We start from the raw sequence: 19,181 nt of genomic DNA on the forward strand, positions 1-19,181 counted from the left end.
ACATGTTTATTCCATGCAACAGATAATAATCACTTAAACATGTTTATACGTCAATTTTTAAACACTTCAACGTGTTTAATTTACCAAATTAATAAACACTTAAACGTGTTTATTAGTTTTCAAATTTTTATTTGAAACAAACATAAAATAGTACAAAACACACTGTGCTTGATGATGAACATGTACATAAAGCTTAATTAATAAATGAATTAATGTTGAATAGGTATTCAAACTTTATAAACAATTATAACATTAATCAATGCATTTGCTAACACATAGATACATAATTCAATTCAAGTTGAAAAACAGAATTATGATATCAAAACAGACTAGCATGAACATGTAAAACCTGCATATCAACTAAAATCCAATAAAATTGGTGGCGGGAAGGGGGGGGGGGTCTTTGAAATAGGAAAAAACCCCATACATTATCGCTTAGTAAAATGAAATATTTTTCAAGAGTAAAATTTTGAAACATTATTTAAAAAGGGCCAAGTCGTCCTTTACATCCTTTTGTTTTTTAAATAAAACAAACAAATTTATAAATAAATATAATTCAAAAAGACTGAAAATGTTATTTGTTGTCTGGGTACGGGATATATATGTATTACACTAATAAATCCAGTTGTAAATGCTACAAGTTTACTTTCATTGATATTCAGAGTTTTAACCAAATGAAGAAATTTTCCAATTTTGACCTATAAAGGACTAATTCATTAAATATTCTTGCAACTAGACAGGAGCTGCCGGGTATCACTCACTAAATTTCATATAATATTCTAACCAAATTAAACAGTCTAGCTCTTCTGGTTGTGTGAAAAATTCAGATTCTTCTGCAACGGATGATGATCTCTAGCTTTCCATTCTCCAAAACTGTATTCACCCAAGTAGTTTTAGTTCCTTATTCTCATCAGAAATATCCTGAAAAATAGAAAGATGAAAAAATATTCACTATGCAAATTCAGAAAATTATCTGTAAAAGAATACATTGAGAAAAAAAAATAATTTGTTATTCTTCACGCCAATTTTAATTATAGAATACATACTGAGAAACAAGTTTGAAATAAAAATCTGCAATACAAATAAATCATAGAAGCGTACAAACAGTGTACACACTTTAAAATTTAAATGTTCATGTACCTGCAGGAGCAGCCCAACGGCAACAATTAAGGGGGGGGGGGGGCTACTCAAGGCGTTTTCTATCATGTAAACAAGACACACCCCAAAAATGTAAAGTTTCCTTAAAGAATACATGTACGGCGCGGGCTGGAGGTGAAAATTATTGTTGGTATATGCGCGATTATAGTATCATTGCATGTTGTTAACGTTTATGTGTTGTGTATGGTCAGCAAATAATCATAACAATGCGTGATGGGGAGCATAAGGTTTACCAAAGGCGGGTAATTCGATTACATTTACTTACCAGGAATCAATGGTGTTTGTGTATGTGTGTGTGTGTGGGGGGGTTGACCCCTTTTCTTTGAAATGCTCTTTAAACTCACCTCTCAAGGTTAAGTATGATCTTCGTTTAAAATCCCTTTCCTTTATCAGGTAATGTATGCTTCTCAGGATTCACAATAACAGATAAATGTCCCTGCAAATTAATTAGATATCACAAAGTATTAAAAAGACTACAGTATTTTATCGTCTATACAGCTGCGCATGGCCGTATTGCACTCAGACGATTACTAATTAACGATAGGGAACAATCCTGCATTTCATAGATGAAAAGCATGATTATAGATCTCTAATGTATTTAACATGATTCTTTTTTATCAGATTTTATATAAAGAAATGTATAAATACCTCCTGTTTCCTTGTTAGATATGGTGTTTCTTGTCAGTATATGCGTGATTCTACATCTTCTGCGTTCAAATGGCATTTTATGACATAATCAACTGCGTCATTTTCTATCATAACGTTTTAAACACTGGTGTTTAATTTGCAACTTCTATATAAATACCATGCGTTTAATTTATAAATATATATGGTTAAGAAATGAACACTCGTGTTAAACACCGGTGATTAAAATATTGATACAATTATAAAAATCATCATGATATTTGTTTCTCTTTCCCCTTTAACAGTTTATAAACAAATTGAATTCTTGGCACAAAATTACTGTAAGTTAATGTTAATTGTAATTGCTCTAAGTATGATCTAAAGTCAACATATTGCCTGGCTATTCGTATTTTTTTCTGTGTCGAAAAATATCTACTATTATGTGCGAAATTACTTCATAAATTAAGAAATTGTACAAATGGCAAATGCACACAGATAATACTGAGAAGCAACACCTAATTTATTTCTTGATTTGATGCATATGAACATCACGTGTTTAAGATGGATGATTAAACATCCTGCTTATTGAACACCAGTTTAAATAGTCGTGTTTATATGTTAAACGCTAATGTTTTGTGTTTAAACACACTATGTTTAATTGTAAAACACGACTGTTTAAAAATTAAACACAAGTTAAACATCATTTTTTACAGTGTAGGAGGTGCAATTCCCACCTAAATCCGGCATTGAGTTTCAGAAAAATAACTTAATATCACAAAAAAAAAAATAAAATAAAATCCAACGATTCCTCGTGGAATGGATGTTCAAGGGAGTGGGGTTGGGGGTGGCTAGAAGACCTGTGTCAATAGTCTAATTAATCGCTCTTGATTGAAAAGCATAGTCGGACGTGATATGACGGAGAAAAAAAGCAATACACGCCTTCACTTTAACCAGAATTAGATTAAATCAGGGAACAGCGTTTGAATATATGTAGAATGCAAAGTTATTTGGACTCTGCTTTTTATTTAAAAAAATCTGTTCCATTAAACTTTCCAATTAAAGCTAGACTTCTTAAAAAAAGTTGATGAACCGTAACCAAATACGCACTTAATCTAAAACTACTCACAAAAAACCATATACCAAGATTCTACAAGATTCTGTGAAGATAAAAAGGGTAATGCTCTTGAAAAAGTTTTTGTCATTTGCAACAAAAAGTATAGGCACAACAGAGTCACAAGTTTCAATTCATTGCAATAAAGCATATTTATTTTGAAAACAAAATTTAACAGAAAATTCCGGGTTTCCTCAACCGCTTGGTGATCCAGTGAAATAGTGTGGTGTAGGAGTTATTTTGCCTGAAAAAAGATTAAAGGTTAAACTTGTGCATTTCAAAAGGTAGTAGTTATACTCTGCTAAATTTGTATTATCAGACTCCGGGGTCCTAGAACTTAGATGAGCTCACTTTTGATCTCAGTCTCACATTTCCACTATTGATTCCTTATGGAGAAGTGAGACTAAGATAAAAAGTGAGCTCATCTAAGTTTTATGGCCCCGGGGCCAAGAAGACAACTAAATTGAACTTAAATCCTTACTGTAGTGTACGCAGACATTATTACACAAATCGCCTCGGCAACAGTGTTCACAAGATGTAAACCTTCTCTGTCTATTGTTTTCTCTCCTACCAACTATAGGAACTGGATCTGCATCAGTTGTAGTCGATAAAATAGGTGTTGCTGTATGTGGCCTAAAAGTCAGTATTGGTAATGTTGGTCTAGTTGTCCCTGTTGTTATTTGTGTTGTCGCTTGAGCTGTCCTTGACGTCGGTAGCTGTGTTGTTGCTTGAGTTGTCCTTGACGTCGGTAATTGTGTAGTCGCTTTTCTTGTTGTTGAGTATGTGTGATGATGCATATTTGATAAATCCAACACGGCGTGAGTATTGGACACAATGCTTATACATTGCTGATTGTAATCAACGACGACAGTTTAGAATTTAGAATTTAGAATTACAGTTTATTTTTCAAAATGTTTAAACTTAAATTGTATGAGGAATTCAAAATGTACCTGAAATGGCAAGCACCCAGAAGAATAAACTTTATCACCGAATTCAGATTCCTCCTTTATAAAACACAGCTGAAATTGAAACACAATATACATGTGTGATACTAAATGGTTAAAAGAAGTAAAATGACGCCTGCGGTTTCTTCATAATAGTATCGGAAATTAATAACTTGGTGATATTTTATAATCATGTCAAGGAGGTTAAATTAAAAATAAACAACAAGCATATTTACGTCCCTTGCAAGATTATTTCACTTAGAGCACAGGGATTTGCTCCCGGAATGTAAAAAACTATACATTTGAGAAAAAACGTTTTGATATATCAGCTACTTAAACAACACGAGGGAAGAGGCAATCTTGGACTCTTTCCTCGCTTAAACCTCTGTTTTCACTTTATGTCCCCGTATTCTACCGACTCCGCCTAGGATCTTTCAAGTAATGACTCTCCTAAATCAAGATGCTTGAATTATCCTTTTGGGGCCTCTAGTCATGGGTTCGAATTAGGGGGTCTAGCGTTATGAAAAGAAAGGGCAAAATTTAATGCGAGTGTTTGATAACCTGCATTTATATAAAATGTGCAATAAATATTATATTTGAAATCAATACATTGAAACATTTATTTTTCATTACGTAAATGTTTACGATTCAAAAATTCGTTGTATAATGGCGATAGCGTTAATACATATTGTAGAAGCAGTCTGTAAAAGACAAACAGTAAAAATGACATGATAATTGAAATTTCAACGAGTACTCGACTATCGTTCGACTAAAGCCTCCGACTATTCGACTAAGCTGTCCGAATAAAATTGACATCCCTAGTTCGAATCCCAGTGCGGAACATTGAAACAGGTCCTTCGGATGAGGCCGTATAAACTGAGGTATTGTGTAACAGTATGTGCTGGCACGAAAAGATCCTCACTGCTCTTTGGCAACAAGTGCCGAGTACAGGTCTGAATCAGCACCTTGCGTGAAAAAACGTTCAAGCAAACAAGCGTTGTGCAAAAAATTCTATTCACCTCAGAATCTCTACAGTGAGCTATCTGTTGACATTCTTGACTGTCAAAGTGCTGAGTACAAGCTAAACAGACAGGTCCTCTTCTACTCAGTGGAGGGTACCCTAAAAACAAATACATATTACCGTATGAATAACTCAATTATTGAAGTGTAGCCTTAAAAATGGCATTCATTATGTATGACCCTATTATACTGAGGAAGTTGATGTTCCATAAAAAAAAGAGCGCATATGTTTTGGAGTATAGGAGTTGCCAAATCTCCTATTTCTTACTTTTCATTTTGTGTCTGATGATGAAAATCAATATTTAGTGATTGACGGATATTTAAACAAAGTAAACCTACATTGTAAGATATGACTCGCTTATACTTCCTATGCAACCATACCCGTCTTAAAAGAATTCTTAGAGATTATGATGAGCCAACAGTACATTATAGAAACTACCATGACATAATGAAGTTTTCAAAATAAGAAATAGACAACGTTTATAACTGCACATGATTTTATGAACAACATATGTTCTGCAGACTGTTCCATGACATTGGAGTCACTCTTGGTAGGGCGTCATAGTAAATATGCGTGCAGATCAAATGTTCATATTAGCATATTCACTGAAACAATGTCATTAAATTTTTATGTTTGCGTACCACCCCAACTCCTCTCCTAGAAAAACCATAACATACAATGCATAAAGAAAAAGATAAAGAAAGAGCCGAAACATATAATACAAAACCACCTTCACACAAAGAGATTTCAGAGCATCCTTCACGGAAAAATTACCCAGAGGATTACATAATACAAACCCATTTTCTCACAAAGAAATCGTAAGATGAATGTAAAGATAACGAACAGTGATCCTGCTCCAAATTCCAATTAACAAATACAAATTGTGAGCAGAGCTAACACGAACCTATGACAACAGAAGTGGGATCAGGTACTACGGAGAATTCGAAGTCAGCATCCCCCATCGGTTAAAGTGTGAAAATAATGACCTAACAATTTGTATGAAAGACGTCATTCACCATTGAACTTAACGATAAATTGTATTTGCAAAGAAGGTCATTATATCGACCAAAGAATTTGAAAAAAATGGGTCTAAACGAGATTGTTGATATTCTTGTATAATCAACTTATTTGTCAATAGCCTGCCTCGTTTTAGAAATTGTTCTTAAAAATGCTCTTGCTAATCGAATCAACTGGGAGACATAAACTCAATATGTAGGTGATATAATAATATTGAGCTTCGCAGCAACACAAAAAAGAGATAAAAACATGCAGTAATTCAAGGAGCATAAGGTGAAATTCACAAGAGTCAAAAAGAGTACTCTAGAGAAAATCGGTGCAAATGATGCAAAAATCTTTTAACATTTAACTCACTTAAAGCACATTTGGCTGTACAAAAATTAATTAGAAGTGCATCCAAGCGGCATTTAAAATACTTTTAAAATACATTGTGTTACCTGGTTCACTGCACCCCTGAGCATTACAGAGGTCAGTATCACAGCACTCCGTACACGTGGGCGGGCGAAGATTACCGTCATCATTTCCATGTATGTGAAGAGTTTGATTCTGTTCTCTGCAAACCTAAGAGGATTATACATAAATATACATAAACATACATGAATGATAACCATATTTAAACAAAAAGTGAGATGAAGTTTAACTCACTTGTCTTTGAAGGCAGCCCGTGTTAAACCTTACACCATAAAGTGATTCAACTCTTTCTACGAAGCAAACCTTTAAAAAAATGACTTTGGGCCACAATGCTCACATGAATTACATTTTTCATCCTGGCTCCGAGAATAGTGAGGTTTGTAACTTAGTTTGCAATGTATACTTGTTTTGTTTTCGTGTTATGAAGTTTTATTGCCCTTCCCAATAATTGAACCTTCTAAGCCTCAGAGACCATCACATGAACAATAATAAATATATTTTACTTAAGGATAGTTACACATTGATCTTAATAATTATGGTCTGTGGTACAATATAAAAAAATCTTTTAAGATTAATTCCAACATACAGTCCTACACCTTTGTCGTTCATGAGAGGATTTTTCAATATTAATCTACCAAGAAAAAAGACCTTGATAACCTTTGGTAGCCTAATTAACCTGGCTTTAGAGGCTATGATATGAATAAAATTTAATCTATACACACATAAAATTACTTATACATTTAGCATAATTATGGATTTGTCATGCTTCCTCAAACGATTGAAGTTTTTCAAAGATTTCTTTTGTGAAATTTTTATTCCTTGTTTTGGCTCAATCCCACCCTCAATGGCCATAAATCGAACTGTTCCGAGTCTGCATTATGAGTTAGAGAGCTCTGAATTTGTCTTTGTTTCTAGTTTGGTGGTTCTTCAGATATTGTTATACGGATTCTAACCTATCTATTACTTCCTCTTATGGAGGGGAACATGGTCCTTTATTCGAATGAATTTAATCCTCTTCACCAAAACCTATTTTGTGGAGAGCGATTGAAATTTGCTCAGTGGTTCAAAATATAAAAAAGTTAACAGACACCATATGTCGTAGAAACTTCGATCAGAAAAGCTCACTAGAGCATTTGGCTTCTGTGATTTAAGAGAAGGTAAAACAATATAATAGCTCTATGAGAATCTGTGTGAATTGTTTGTAAGCTTTGCAAATTTTTTTTATAAAAAGCTTTTCAAATGAAAGGAAAAGGGGGAAAAGGCACTCAGCTTCTTACGTGAGTAAAACAGAAACAGATACATCTCCGCGTTGGTCATGAACTAAAGCCAGAGGTGGAAACATTAACAAAGAAACAGTACACAGTCAAAGTATCCATACGTACCTCATCCTCGGCACAGTAAGCTATACTATGACAATGGCGGGGTTGGATAGACTCTCTACAGGATAGACACATAAGTGACAGAACTGTTGAAGAAATATAGAATTACTGGTACGAAAACATATATACATAGAAATAAAATGCACAGTCATAATGAAAGTTTGTGTATTTCTCAGTCAAAAAATAGAATATGTTAATGAAATTCCAAAATTTTACAATTCTGTTATAAAGCAAGATTTTTTTTCACAAGAAGACGTTGTACCAAGTTTGACCGAGAGGATATTGAGGAACACAAGAATGAACAACATATCTACAAAAGATAAAAAATGAACATTGTAAAATTATGATGTAATTTACAAATCTGAAATCTACAGTATTGTAATTTACTATTTAGATAATATATAACCTTAATGCCTTAACTCTGACACGTATATAGAGCATACGAAGAGATAGTGACTTACCGCTCTTCTTCTTGGCAGAATATGCGTGTATGTTCGTAGCTATGGCATATTTCTTTCATAAATCACAAAACATAGTATTTAATTTTATACCTCACTTTCGGACAATGGAAACTGCAGAAAGAAGGTCAATAAAAGGGACATCGTTATTGCTAGGGAAAAGAAATGACAGCAGGTGTAAGATTTACTTATTCGATCGCCCATAAAAGTAGGTCAAACCAGGTGAGTACCTGTTGACAGCGACTGAATTTTGACTTTTGACTATGTGTCTATACCATGGTCAGTGTCTCCTTCCTGAATGTTTATAATGATTTTGATAGTTGATGTAAATTAAGGTGGAATGTCTCTCTGATATGAGAGATAACTGCCCTACGAAATAATTCCTATCTGTTCGGTGAATTGTTGTACCACAGTTAATAATGAGGACCATTATATACTGGTAGTCAATTAGGCATTTATTTAAGCCTACTTTATGCTGCAAATATTGACGTTTATTTTCTTTTGCCAATATTTTTTTATAGGTACCGATAATATTTGATATAAAACATTTACACTCATTTTATTTTCAACTGTTAAGACTGAGATAGTTCTATCACTCAATAAATATTTTTTTTTTAAAATGCTACAGTAATTTATCATGTACCACATGTAGAATTTTCATTAAATTTTGCATTTTTTCCTTTTAAAAAGAATTTTGAAGAAAAATAACTCTTGTAAATGGAAAGATAACTCTTGTGTTTGATGCATTTTTTTCAAGCACAGATAACAATGTGATATTCTGATTTAAAAAGCACACCTCATTAAGTTTTCTAATATGATTTTAATATGTATGACACTAAGTTTTATTTTCATATATAAATACCTTCAATTTTTAATTTTATGTTACGATAATAAATTACTAGTATTGATATTTATATCTACTGTCTCAAATTTTCTTCATATCCTAATTAAACATAATATTCATTTCTGAAAAAGTAACCAACAGTTCATACTTCAACTATTTTCCATTTCAATATATTGCTATTGTTGTTGATGAAAATCAATGATTGGAATTTTAAAAAAAAATGGTGAAATTCAGAGCAGAGGGTTATTTCACTTTAAGTTGTGCTTGATTTCGGCCCAATTCTTTATCAGTGACCGAATTATATTTTGAAGGAATTTTCAACGTCCCTATAACCTGATTAATTCGCCCTGCCTAAGGATTTCATATTTAGTCATATTTGAAAATTTTTCAACGAAGAACAACATGGAAACAAATAGCAATAATTCAATCAAATAAATAAATAAAATAAAAAATTAAAATTAAAAAAAAAAAAATAAATAAAATAAATAAAAATCCATAATTAAGATGTTCCAGGAGAAAGAAATGTGTTCGTATGTGAACCATTTTGCTGAAAGTTCATAGTTTTGACACAAGGCTAGTTTTATGTAAAATTGAACCTTACTCGATATAGAACTTTTCCAACAGACAAAGAATATAATATCAATATATTGTACTTACCTGCAAGAGGGACTTAATTGTGTTTTATTATTTAATACTGAACCATGTAACAAAGGACATTCTTTAAGCAGCATGTATGTTTGCTTGTGACTCTTTTGTGACCACCTTTTGGCTGTAATATTTTACAATTATGATTTGTAAGATTTATTTTTAGTTTATGTAGTAAGTTTCCTTCAAGTTGTATTGACTGGGATATCTAGTATATGACTAGTCATTATGTCTCTCATTGAATCTAGTAAGATTTAGCCATTGTTTGATTGTCTTTATATCCCAGTCAATTAATTATTTGTATTCTGTTCTATATGCCGTCTTTTTACGTCATTTATTTCATTAAATGACATTTTAACTCAAATGACGTTGTTCCTTTTATTTTATGACGTACGAGATTCAGCAAAAAAGTATCTGCGAATTGCCAGTTTTTGCAGATGATTTTGCACTTAGCAAAATTTATGGATATTAAAGGGCATTGCATTAGTAATTAATAAAAATTAGAGAAAATATATTTCTGTAGCCAACTTTCTCTGATTCATTAAGACACGATTTTCAAGAAAAACAGGTAAATGTTGCTTACACACATTTAAAAGCATATACAAAATTATATAACTCATTCATCAAAATATTTAACCGATATATACCATTGTCAGTCTTATATTTGTGTACCAAGTTTGATTAAGTTCGAACCCAAACTATATGAGAAGTAAGCTATTTCATTCCAAACATAATTCTAATTTTATTTACGGTTATACACAACGTACATATAAAGTACCTGTACTTTAAAAATATACCTTTTCTACTTATACAAAATCAAATAGAAAAATTAACAAAAATATGGTTTAAGGTGGTATATCCTCAAAACTCGATTCATCAGAGGTGTACAACATTACGAGGCATCATAAAATCGCACAAAGGTCCTTCAATTATTGAAACTCATAAATTATACAGGGAATTAGAAAATAGTTCAAAACTATTGCCTTTCTCTTTAACCATGACAGCACTGCTCATATAAATCCGAGTCACCGAATTAGGTATCATAATGTAGATTACTTGTGAACCAAACTTCGTTTTGGAAAAAAAAAACCCAAAACTTTAAGAGAAGACGAAATTTGAAAAGATTTCACAAACATTTCAAATTTTAATAACCATGGCAACATCTTTAGTCACTGGACCAAGTTTTATCGAAAACAAAACAAAATGTAGGATTAGCATTTTAAAATTTTGTTCACAGACATACAAACGGATGGCTTACAACTTACCAATGCATAAGGTCTTCTTTTTTATTTGCTCGTTAAACTTTTTTCAGTGAAGAAAAAAATAAATAATCTGTCCCTGACGATCTTGGAAATAAATAATCTGTCCTTCACTGGCACGAAAAGAAATAATCTGACTCAAAAATGGGGGTCCATGTTTTTGCCCTGTTAACGAATCGTTTTGGTTACTGGATTTATGAGACTGATAACTGTTCGTTATCTTCACCTTTTACACATTAAAAAATGATGATTTTTAATGCTATCTCATTTCAGGAAAGTGTAAGCTAAAATTTAGAAAATTAAAAGAAACATTTTACAGTAAATAACATCCAAAATTTCAAAACTTGTCGCACCGATTGAAGACTTCGATTTCGGTAGTGTCTATATTTTAACTGTTCAATTTAAGATCCATACTTTAAATTCATTGTATAGTTCTTACACATTGTTATTGTTGAAAAAATGCTGATCACTAATGTGTCAATTTTAGCGCTACTGGATATCCATATCCTTGATTATGCTTAAATCCATAAGCCATCAATCCAAATGGACTGCCTTGCAAGTTTTCTATATCATGGGAATCATGTTGATTTAAAGGTATATTTATTACAGCGTATGGTTGTCCATTTAAGTCAACTGTTTCCATGGTAGCGTTTATTTGACTATACGGTTTGCCGTCGAGGACAAGTGCCCCTTCTTGGCCTTTCCTTATTACAATGGAGAGGAAATGGCTGTATTCGCCACCATCGGGAATACTAAAGTGATAATCACTTTGGAGTTGCTGGATGGCTGGAGTAACTAACATTGCTCCACTGGCGTTCTCCTTTTCCGATTTCATAGTTTCAGTCATTTGGACTACGAGAATTGGCTTATTGCTGGAAACAGCAATTGATGTATTAGCCTTTGTTTCAAATTCTTTGAAAGATCCTACTGTCGGGAGATAAACAATTTTACCGTTTACGGTTACTTGCGTTCCATCTTCTGAAGAAACAATCTTATAGGTAAAAGTGTGTCTGTTTTGCAGTTTTGGGATTATGAAATCAGTACCTAAAGCGTCTGTAGGTGGTAGCATTTGTATAACTTTTTGAGTCTCACAGTCTTGAGTACATACTGTTGATGGAATGACTGTTGACTCAGCTCCAGAAAAAACTGCCACTGGTTTAGAACTATCAATTACTGTACCAGTCAAATCAGTTCCATTGACCTCCAGTTGAAACGTCTCGTACTGATTTAAAGTAATGTTGAAGCTTTCCCCATTTTCATATCGGTAGTTTCTCCATGGACTAATATAAACATATCTGTTTTTGTCCTCTAACCTGAGATTAAACCTTACTTTTGTGTTATTATGTAGCGCTACAACAGTAATAAAAGACGGGTTGTCGTTCGTTCCTTTGGCTGTTGCTGCTACGTAACGGTTAGATAAGTCAGAAACAGGTATCACTGAAAAGGCAGTGTCACTGCCGTTTTTATATTCCATTATGTGGACGGATATATTAACGTTAGATTTGACGTAAATTCCTTTCTGTTCATTCCAAGGCACCGAAGTAGCAATGGATGGATCTAACGAGATAGCATTTCTACCCTTCGTTAGGGTGATATTGATGAAGGATTTGGTATTTTCCAAATAAACACTTATTCTTCCATTGTCAGGGGAGGTAATCACTAAGGAAACATTATCTGCATCCTGTAGATTTTTATGCTTTGACAAGGCAAGTAGAAACTCTGTACCAGACAAGCCTAAGTTAAATAAATAGGTACAGAAGATATGAAAAGCTGCGAAAGACAGTGATTTGAAGTTAAACTTAGTCTACTTTTGCTCGAAATGTTAATAAGAACAAAGAAAATAGTCACATTTGGAGCATGCTTAAATAAATGTCTCATTGTCTCTTGTTCTATTTTGGGTGAGCAAAAGTAAGAAAGACTGCAGAGAGAGACATCCTGAGTTTAAGGGTTTTTTGACATAAAATGTAAGGGTGTTTAATTTATATACTGCACCTGTATATATAACTGGAAATGTTGTTGAATTTGTTGTTGTAGTGCTGGAAGTAGTTGTATTTGGAGTGGATGTGGTACGAGTAGGAGAAGACGTGGCAAGAGTGAACGTGGTACGAATAGGCGTATATATGGTAGGAGTGGATGTGGTACGAGTAGGAGAAGATGTGGTAGAAGTGGATGTAGTAGGAGAAGATGTGGTACTAGTAGGCGTAGATGTGGTAGGAGTAGATGTGGTACTAGTAGGCGAAGATGTGGTTGAAGTGGATGTAGTAGGAGTAGATGTGGTACTAGTAGGCGTAGATGTGGTAGGAGTGGATGTGGTAGGAGTAGATGTAAGTATTGCAGCTGTTGTTGATTGGCGATCAGTACTTGATGTGGGAGTGGATGGTGGAGAAATCGTAAAGTAGTCTGGTGTAGGTGTTAAAGGACCTGTTCATAATGTGGTAAAGGAAAACTTATAAGAAAGGTGACCAGAAGTCGACTTTTTGAAATACAGGAAGTATTATACATATTAAAATTTTTAGAATATTGTATATTTCGAAATTCGCATTCTATAAGGAACAGAGAGAATTTCGTATTTGTGTTTTATCAAGTGTTTGAATACATGGTATACATGTTTGTAGAAATGCATGTTTTCGATACCTGGATGACAAAGCATTAATGTGAACACATTATCGATGTTGTCAAGTAAAGTAGTTAAGTAAATAGTAAACATGTACACTTTTAAGTCTAAAAAATAATTAAAAGTTAAATATTTAAAGTCCAATATACAAGTAAAAGGAATAGAGAATCCTTTTTTTTTTTTTAAATTCATGATAAATCATCTAAAAACAATTTCATAGTAAGAATATAAATTTCTGAAGAATTAAAGGGGTACAGTACTACTAGGACTGCACACTTCATTGCAAAGATCTCCCCTGCAACACTGATGACAGGAGATAAACCGCTTCTGTCTCCCATTCAAAGTTGTTGCCCTATTTTTGGAATGTGTAAGTTTCATTACAGATGGAGACTGGAATTTAGTATTTTTGGAACTCCATATACCTATAATTATATAGAATCTAAAAAATCGTGATGCAAACCAAAAACTGTAATAAAAATACATTTTGTAAATTTTTTTTACTTTTCTTTGAGTTTTAACATTTCTTAGAAAAGATTTTATGTCATTACCAATGTATTCCTTTGCGAGAAAGTTAGTTTGATCAGACAAAATTGATATCTCTGTAATATCTGGAGAAACAGGGGTTGATTGTGTGGGAGAGGATTTTGAAGATCCATCAACCATGTGAATATATTTTTCGGTAATCCCGGTTGGGACAATTTTGGGGGTTGTTGTAAAGCCTGTAGATAATCCATCAACCATATGTATATTGTTGTCTGTTATTCCAGTTGGTACTTTGGTTTTAAACGGTAAACTCGTTGATGATTCGTCAATCATATGTATATTGCTGTCTGTAATTCCTGTTGGTACTTGGGTTGAGTGTGGTGAGTTGGATGTTGATTCTTCAATCATATGTATATTGCTATCTGTAATTCCTGTTGGTACTTGGGTTGAGTGTGGTAAGTTGGATGTTGATTCTTCAATCATGTGTATATTGCTGTCTGTAATTCCAGTTGGTACTTGGGTTGAGTGTGGTGAGTTGGATGTTGATTCGTCAATCATATGTATACTGCTTTCTGTAATTCCAGTTGGAACGACGGTGGAGTTTGGAGGAAAAGTGATAGTTGATCCATTAATCATGTGAATATTGTTATCTGTGATCCCAGTTGGTTGATCAGTTACAAATGAGGCGACTGTTGTGTCTATAATAGTTCCTGTTGGTTTTCCTGTCGTCGAAGGTCTTGAAAAGTGATGAGAATTAGACAAATGTCCAATTGCTAGGGTATTCTGAACTACGCTTAGACATTGCTGCAAAAAAAAAAAAAAAAAAAAAAAATAATAATATTAATAAAATGGCGGATTTTTACACCAACAATATCATACTCCATCAATATATTTTACAAAGGATTTTGCAAAGAATTTTAAATAAATACCTGAAAAGGCATACATCCTGTTGAGTATATTTGGTCACCAAATTCTTCCTCTTTTTTAATGTAACACAACTGTAGATATATTAGTTATCAATTTGTTAATAGTAGAATAATACGTCAAATAATTCCATTATTTACTGATACAAAGTGAAATTGCTTCTTCGTACTTTTTCAGATTTGCTTAACAAAGATATTTTGTAGACCTAAAAAGATTAGAACTTTTAGCATCGAGCATTGAGGCACAAGCTCATAATTAAAAATATAAATTTTACAGGTACCTCAGAGTCCCTACAATGAGCAATCTGTCGGCACTCCCTCGAGTCATCATGTTGGCTACAGGCGAAACAAATCGGTCCTCTTGCAACCGGATACCCTTTTTAAACGATTCATTTATCGAGTTGATTACAGAGTATTTTAGGAGAAAGGGTTTGTCAGGTAATTTTTCTGAGAGCCAAAAAATTAACTTTTAATATATTTCTGTTGAAAATCTTCTGAAGAAACATAAATTATACAAGATATATAAATTTGCTACAGTTGACCCAGTTAACGATGATGCCCATCTTAGCCATATTACAGTTGTATAAGAATTTGATCATGTTAAGAGTAAAATCCCTAATTCATTAATCATGAGAAACAAGCCAGTGCCTTTATTGTAAAAGAAGTAATAAAATGGGTGTGTATGTATATGTTGGATATTTGCATAAAAAATACTTTGGTGTTTACCTTAAGGAGGGAAATGATGGTGAGTGTTTATGGATGGGATTATAGAATGTTTAGTGTACATACCTGGATACTTTGATATCCTCCTTTAGGAGGGATAATGAATGGTGAGTGTTTATGGTTGGAGATTATAGGATGTTTAGTGTACATACCTGGATACTTTGATATCCTCCTTTAGGAGGGATAATGAATGGTGAGTGTTTATGGTTGGAGATTATAGGATGTTTAGTTTACATACCTGGATACTTTGATATCCTCCTTTAGGAGGGATAATGAATGGTGAGTGTTTATGGATGGGATTATAGAATGTTTAGTTTACATACCTGGATACTTTGATATCCTCCTTTAGGAGGGATAATGAATGGTGAGTGTTTATGGTTGGAGATTATAGGATGTTTAGTTTACATACCTGGATACTTTGATATCCTCCTTTAGGAGGGATAATGAATGGTGAGTGTTTATGGTTGGAGATTATAGGATGTTTAGTTTACATACCTGGATACTTTGATATCCTCCTTTAGGAGGGATAATGAATGGTGAGTGTTTATGGTTGGAGATTATAGGATGTTTAGTGTACATACCTGGATACTTTGATATCCTCCTTTAGGAGGGATAATGAATGGTGAGTGTTTATGGTTGGAGATTATAGAATGTTTAGTGTACATACCTGGATACTTTGATATCCTCCTTTAGGAGGGATAATGAATGGTGAGTGTTTATGGTTGGAGATTATAGGATGTTTAGTGTACATACCTGGATACTTTGATATCCTCCTTTACGAGGGATAATGAATGGTGAGTGTTTATGGTTGGAGATTATAGGATGTTTAGTTTACATACCTGGATACTTTGATATCCTCCTTTAGGAGGGATAATGAATGGTGAGTGTTTATGGTTGGAGATTATAGGATGTTTAGTGTACATACCTGGATACTTTGGAAGGATAATGATGGTGAGCGTTTTAAGATGTTTATATAGTGTACGTACTTGAATACTCTGGTGTCTTCCTTCAGGAGGAATAATTGTGGTGAGTAGGATTGTAGGATGTTTAGTGTACATAACTGGATACTTTAGGAGGGATAATGATGGTGAGTGTTTTAGGATGTCTTTTGGTGGGAATTATACGATGCTTAGTGAACATACCTAGATACTTTCATGCCCACCTTTAGGAGGGATAATAATGATGGTTGTTTACGTGTTGAGATTAAAGGATGTTACGTATACATGGATACTTTGGAGTCCACCTTTAGGAGGGGTAATGGTGATGGTTGTTTATGAGTGGGGATCATAGGATGTTTAGTGTACATACCTGGTTCTCCACATCCCTCTGCATTACAGAGATCGGCTTGACAACACTCAGTACAAGTATATGGAAGGGGGTTTCCCTCTCCACTGTTTTTTATAATATTTGTTTGGTTTTGCTCTCTGCAAACCTGAGTGTACATTTGATGAATTGAATCAAATCAAACAAATGTTATATATATTAAAAAAAAAAAAATTAAAAATTTTTACAGTTGACTAATTCATGTTGAAAATAATTTATAAAATTAAAATTAAAAGAACTGACGCAACATTCTTGCAAATAGATTTTTTTTCATCATAGGCTAATAAGAAAAATAAAACTTCTTCACGTAATGAAAAGCATTTGAAAATACCAAACATAAAAAAATATACGGAAGTATACTTGCTCTGTCTTGGAGACAACCCATGTTGTACCGGACTCCAAACATAGACTCCACTTTTTCAACAAAACACACCTATTAAGAAGCGAACGCTGAAAAGCGGCATAATTCGTGTGTTCACATATACAAAGTAATCATTGAAGACTTTTTTTCTAAAATGATAAAGGACGACGTCTTGCTAATACAAAACTTTGAGTAAGCCAATAATTACTAGATTACTATTAACTTGTGTTCACTTCTGAATTTAATCCCATTTTGTGTATGCTATCATGATAACACGTCGAGAAAATGTGTATAAAGATTAAGGTTGATTGCTTTTAACAAATTGGATAAAGGTCGGAGGAAATTAAGGGATTGGAACAAAATTTTAAGTTTCTAAATTTTATAATATTTCATTACATTAAGAGTTTTTACATTTTACAGTTTATCACTTTCTATAATACAGTTTAATATTGTCTATCATGATTTTTTTTTTTAAAATATCTGATACCCGTACTTAAATACTGAATCTTGTCAGATACAAAAGCTGAAAAAAAAATCGGATATAGAACAAATTCGCGGATTCCCGTTAATTTTGCATATGTTGTTTCAAAAGGTCAATACTCTAACAAAACATATATAAAGATAAGTATTCTGAAGTTCCCCCCCCCCAAAAAAACCGGGTGATAGTGGGCCCTTAACCTTACGTGTTCTTTACTAACCTCATCTTCCGCGCAGTAGGTTACTGTGTGACAGTGCCGAGGTTGTACAGCATTGTTACACTGCAGACACATCAAGGAAATCCCTAAATTCAAACTCTAACTCCAGTCATCCAATTCTTACTCACAAGTTAATAGCTACTTTGGTATTTTGCTTGACCGATTTCTGTCTTACGTTGCAGGACAAATTACTATTAATTGTTTAGCTACTGTAACCGAGATTCTCTAAGCTTCAAAAAATGTCAAAAGTGTTGAAAGACTTCATACCTTTGTCCAACTGAAGTAGGAGAATGAGTAGAATTATATGTTCTGTAATTGTAAATGAGATTACGATGCTAACATATTGCTCTGGAATATGTTTTTTTTAATCGAATTATGATGCATAACTGCAAGTCTTGCAAATAGCTCTTAGGATTAATAGTTTATTGAAAATCTAAAATATAAGTACAGCTGTACTATGAAAAAAGTAAAGAAACTGTTGACAGAATCAGAAGTATATCAACTGTTACAAACTAAATGAATTATCAATTGCAGCCTCTAAGACAAGAGTCATCTTTGTCCCCGATTTCAGTGTAGCCATGCAGTCCAGAGATTAAACAAGTTAAGGTAAGATTTCTTCTGTATTAATAATTCGATAAGAAAATACAATCGTGCTTTAATATGAAACTACCCCCTAATTAGGCCTATGATTCTGAAGCAACTGCATGCATTAGAATAAGTAAGGTACATTTATTTGAATAAATTAACGCTAGTTATATCTTTGTGGGGAAACTCCTAGTGATACTTGAGATTGATTGTTTTCTTGAGACTAAAATTAACAGGTAAGATACAATAGTTAATGATTGAGCATTAATTATCATGTGGTTGAAATTTGGTTGCAATTTTACGATTTAATCTGAAAACTATAGGAAGATTGAGAGTCGAATGTCAACAATTCATTACATCGCACCCTGCAAACGCCCTCTAGCTAAAAAGTAATATGAGCTGCAATATTCGTATCGGAATTTTTTGTTTTAAACTTGTAATTTACTATTTCAATGACAGAAAATATAAATGATTACAAACTTTTGTTGTTCATATTTGCATTGAAAAAAAAAACCCAACAACTATGTGATAGAAGATCTGTTCGAAGCATAATTACATTACTGTAGTCCTGTACAAAAATTGATTTCTTATATAATACTTAAC

At 33.1% G+C, this 19,181-nt stretch overlaps 2 protein-coding genes across 2 annotated transcripts; both read right to left on the reverse strand.

Moving 5' to 3' along the window:
- Positions 1 to 3,068: 3,068 nt before the first annotated feature.
- LOC133205144 (uncharacterized) lies at positions 3,069 to 8,184 on the reverse strand. The gene is made up of 9 exons (XM_061340890.1): positions 8,127 to 8,184; positions 7,928 to 7,975; positions 7,669 to 7,751; positions 6,521 to 6,589; positions 6,313 to 6,436; positions 4,857 to 4,957; positions 3,844 to 3,912; positions 3,375 to 3,741; positions 3,069 to 3,137 (listed from the first exon to the last, which is right to left on the reverse strand). Exons 2-9 carry the CDS (start codon positions 7,971 to 7,973, stop codon positions 3,088 to 3,090), a joined length of 909 nt encoding a protein of 302 aa, XP_061196874.1. The 5' UTR covers positions 7,974 to 7,975; positions 8,127 to 8,184; the 3' UTR covers positions 3,069 to 3,087.
- Positions 8,185 to 11,340: 3,156 nt separating this feature from the next.
- LOC133204728 (mucin-5AC-like) lies at positions 11,341 to 18,075 on the reverse strand. Its single transcript, XM_061340467.1, has 10 exons — positions 17,997 to 18,075; positions 17,302 to 17,370; positions 16,923 to 17,046; positions 15,173 to 15,267; positions 14,898 to 14,966; positions 14,034 to 14,772; positions 13,746 to 13,907; positions 13,079 to 13,292; positions 12,864 to 12,916; positions 11,341 to 12,605 (listed from the first exon to the last, which is right to left on the reverse strand). Exons 1-10 carry the CDS (start codon positions 18,066 to 18,068, stop codon positions 11,341 to 11,343), a joined length of 2,862 nt encoding a protein of 953 aa, XP_061196451.1. The 5' UTR covers positions 18,069 to 18,075.
- Positions 18,076 to 19,181: the final 1,106 nt, after the last annotated feature.

The sequence above is a fragment of the Saccostrea echinata genome, unplaced genomic scaffold (assembly GCF_033153115.1).
Source record: "Saccostrea echinata isolate AGI-Se365-2 ecotype Australia unplaced genomic scaffold, CSIRO_AGI_Sech_v1 ptg000054l, whole genome shotgun sequence".
Lineage (NCBI taxonomy): Eukaryota > Metazoa > Mollusca > Bivalvia > Ostreida > Ostreidae > Saccostrea > Saccostrea echinata.

Bases quoted from the DNA above. Each gene is read 5' to 3' on its own strand.
- LOC133204728 (XM_061340467.1), bottom strand. From the start codon at position 18,068: ATGTGTCTGCAGTGTAACAATGCTGTACAACCTCGGCACTGTCACACA. The intron at 17,371-17,996 runs GTTAGTAAAGAA...GCTTCTTAATAG, and splicing joins CCTACTGCGCGGAAGATGAG to GTGTGTTTTGTTGAAAAAGT. The intron at 17,047-17,301 runs GCAAGTATACTT...ATGTACACTCAG, and splicing joins TGGGTTGTCTCCAAGACAGA to GTTTGCAGAGAGCAAAACCA.
- LOC133205144 (XM_061340890.1), bottom strand. From the start codon at position 7,973: ATGTTGTTCATTCTTGTGTTCCTCAATATCCTCTCGGTCAAACTTG. The intron at 6,590-7,668 runs GTACGTATGGAT...ATTTTTTTAAAG, and splicing joins CTTACTGTGCCGAGGATGAG to GTTTGCTTCGTAGAAAGAGT. The intron at 4,958-6,312 runs GTAACACAATGT...ATTTGTTTTTAG, and splicing joins TCAGGGGTGCAGTGAACCAG to GGTACCCTCCACTGAGTAGA.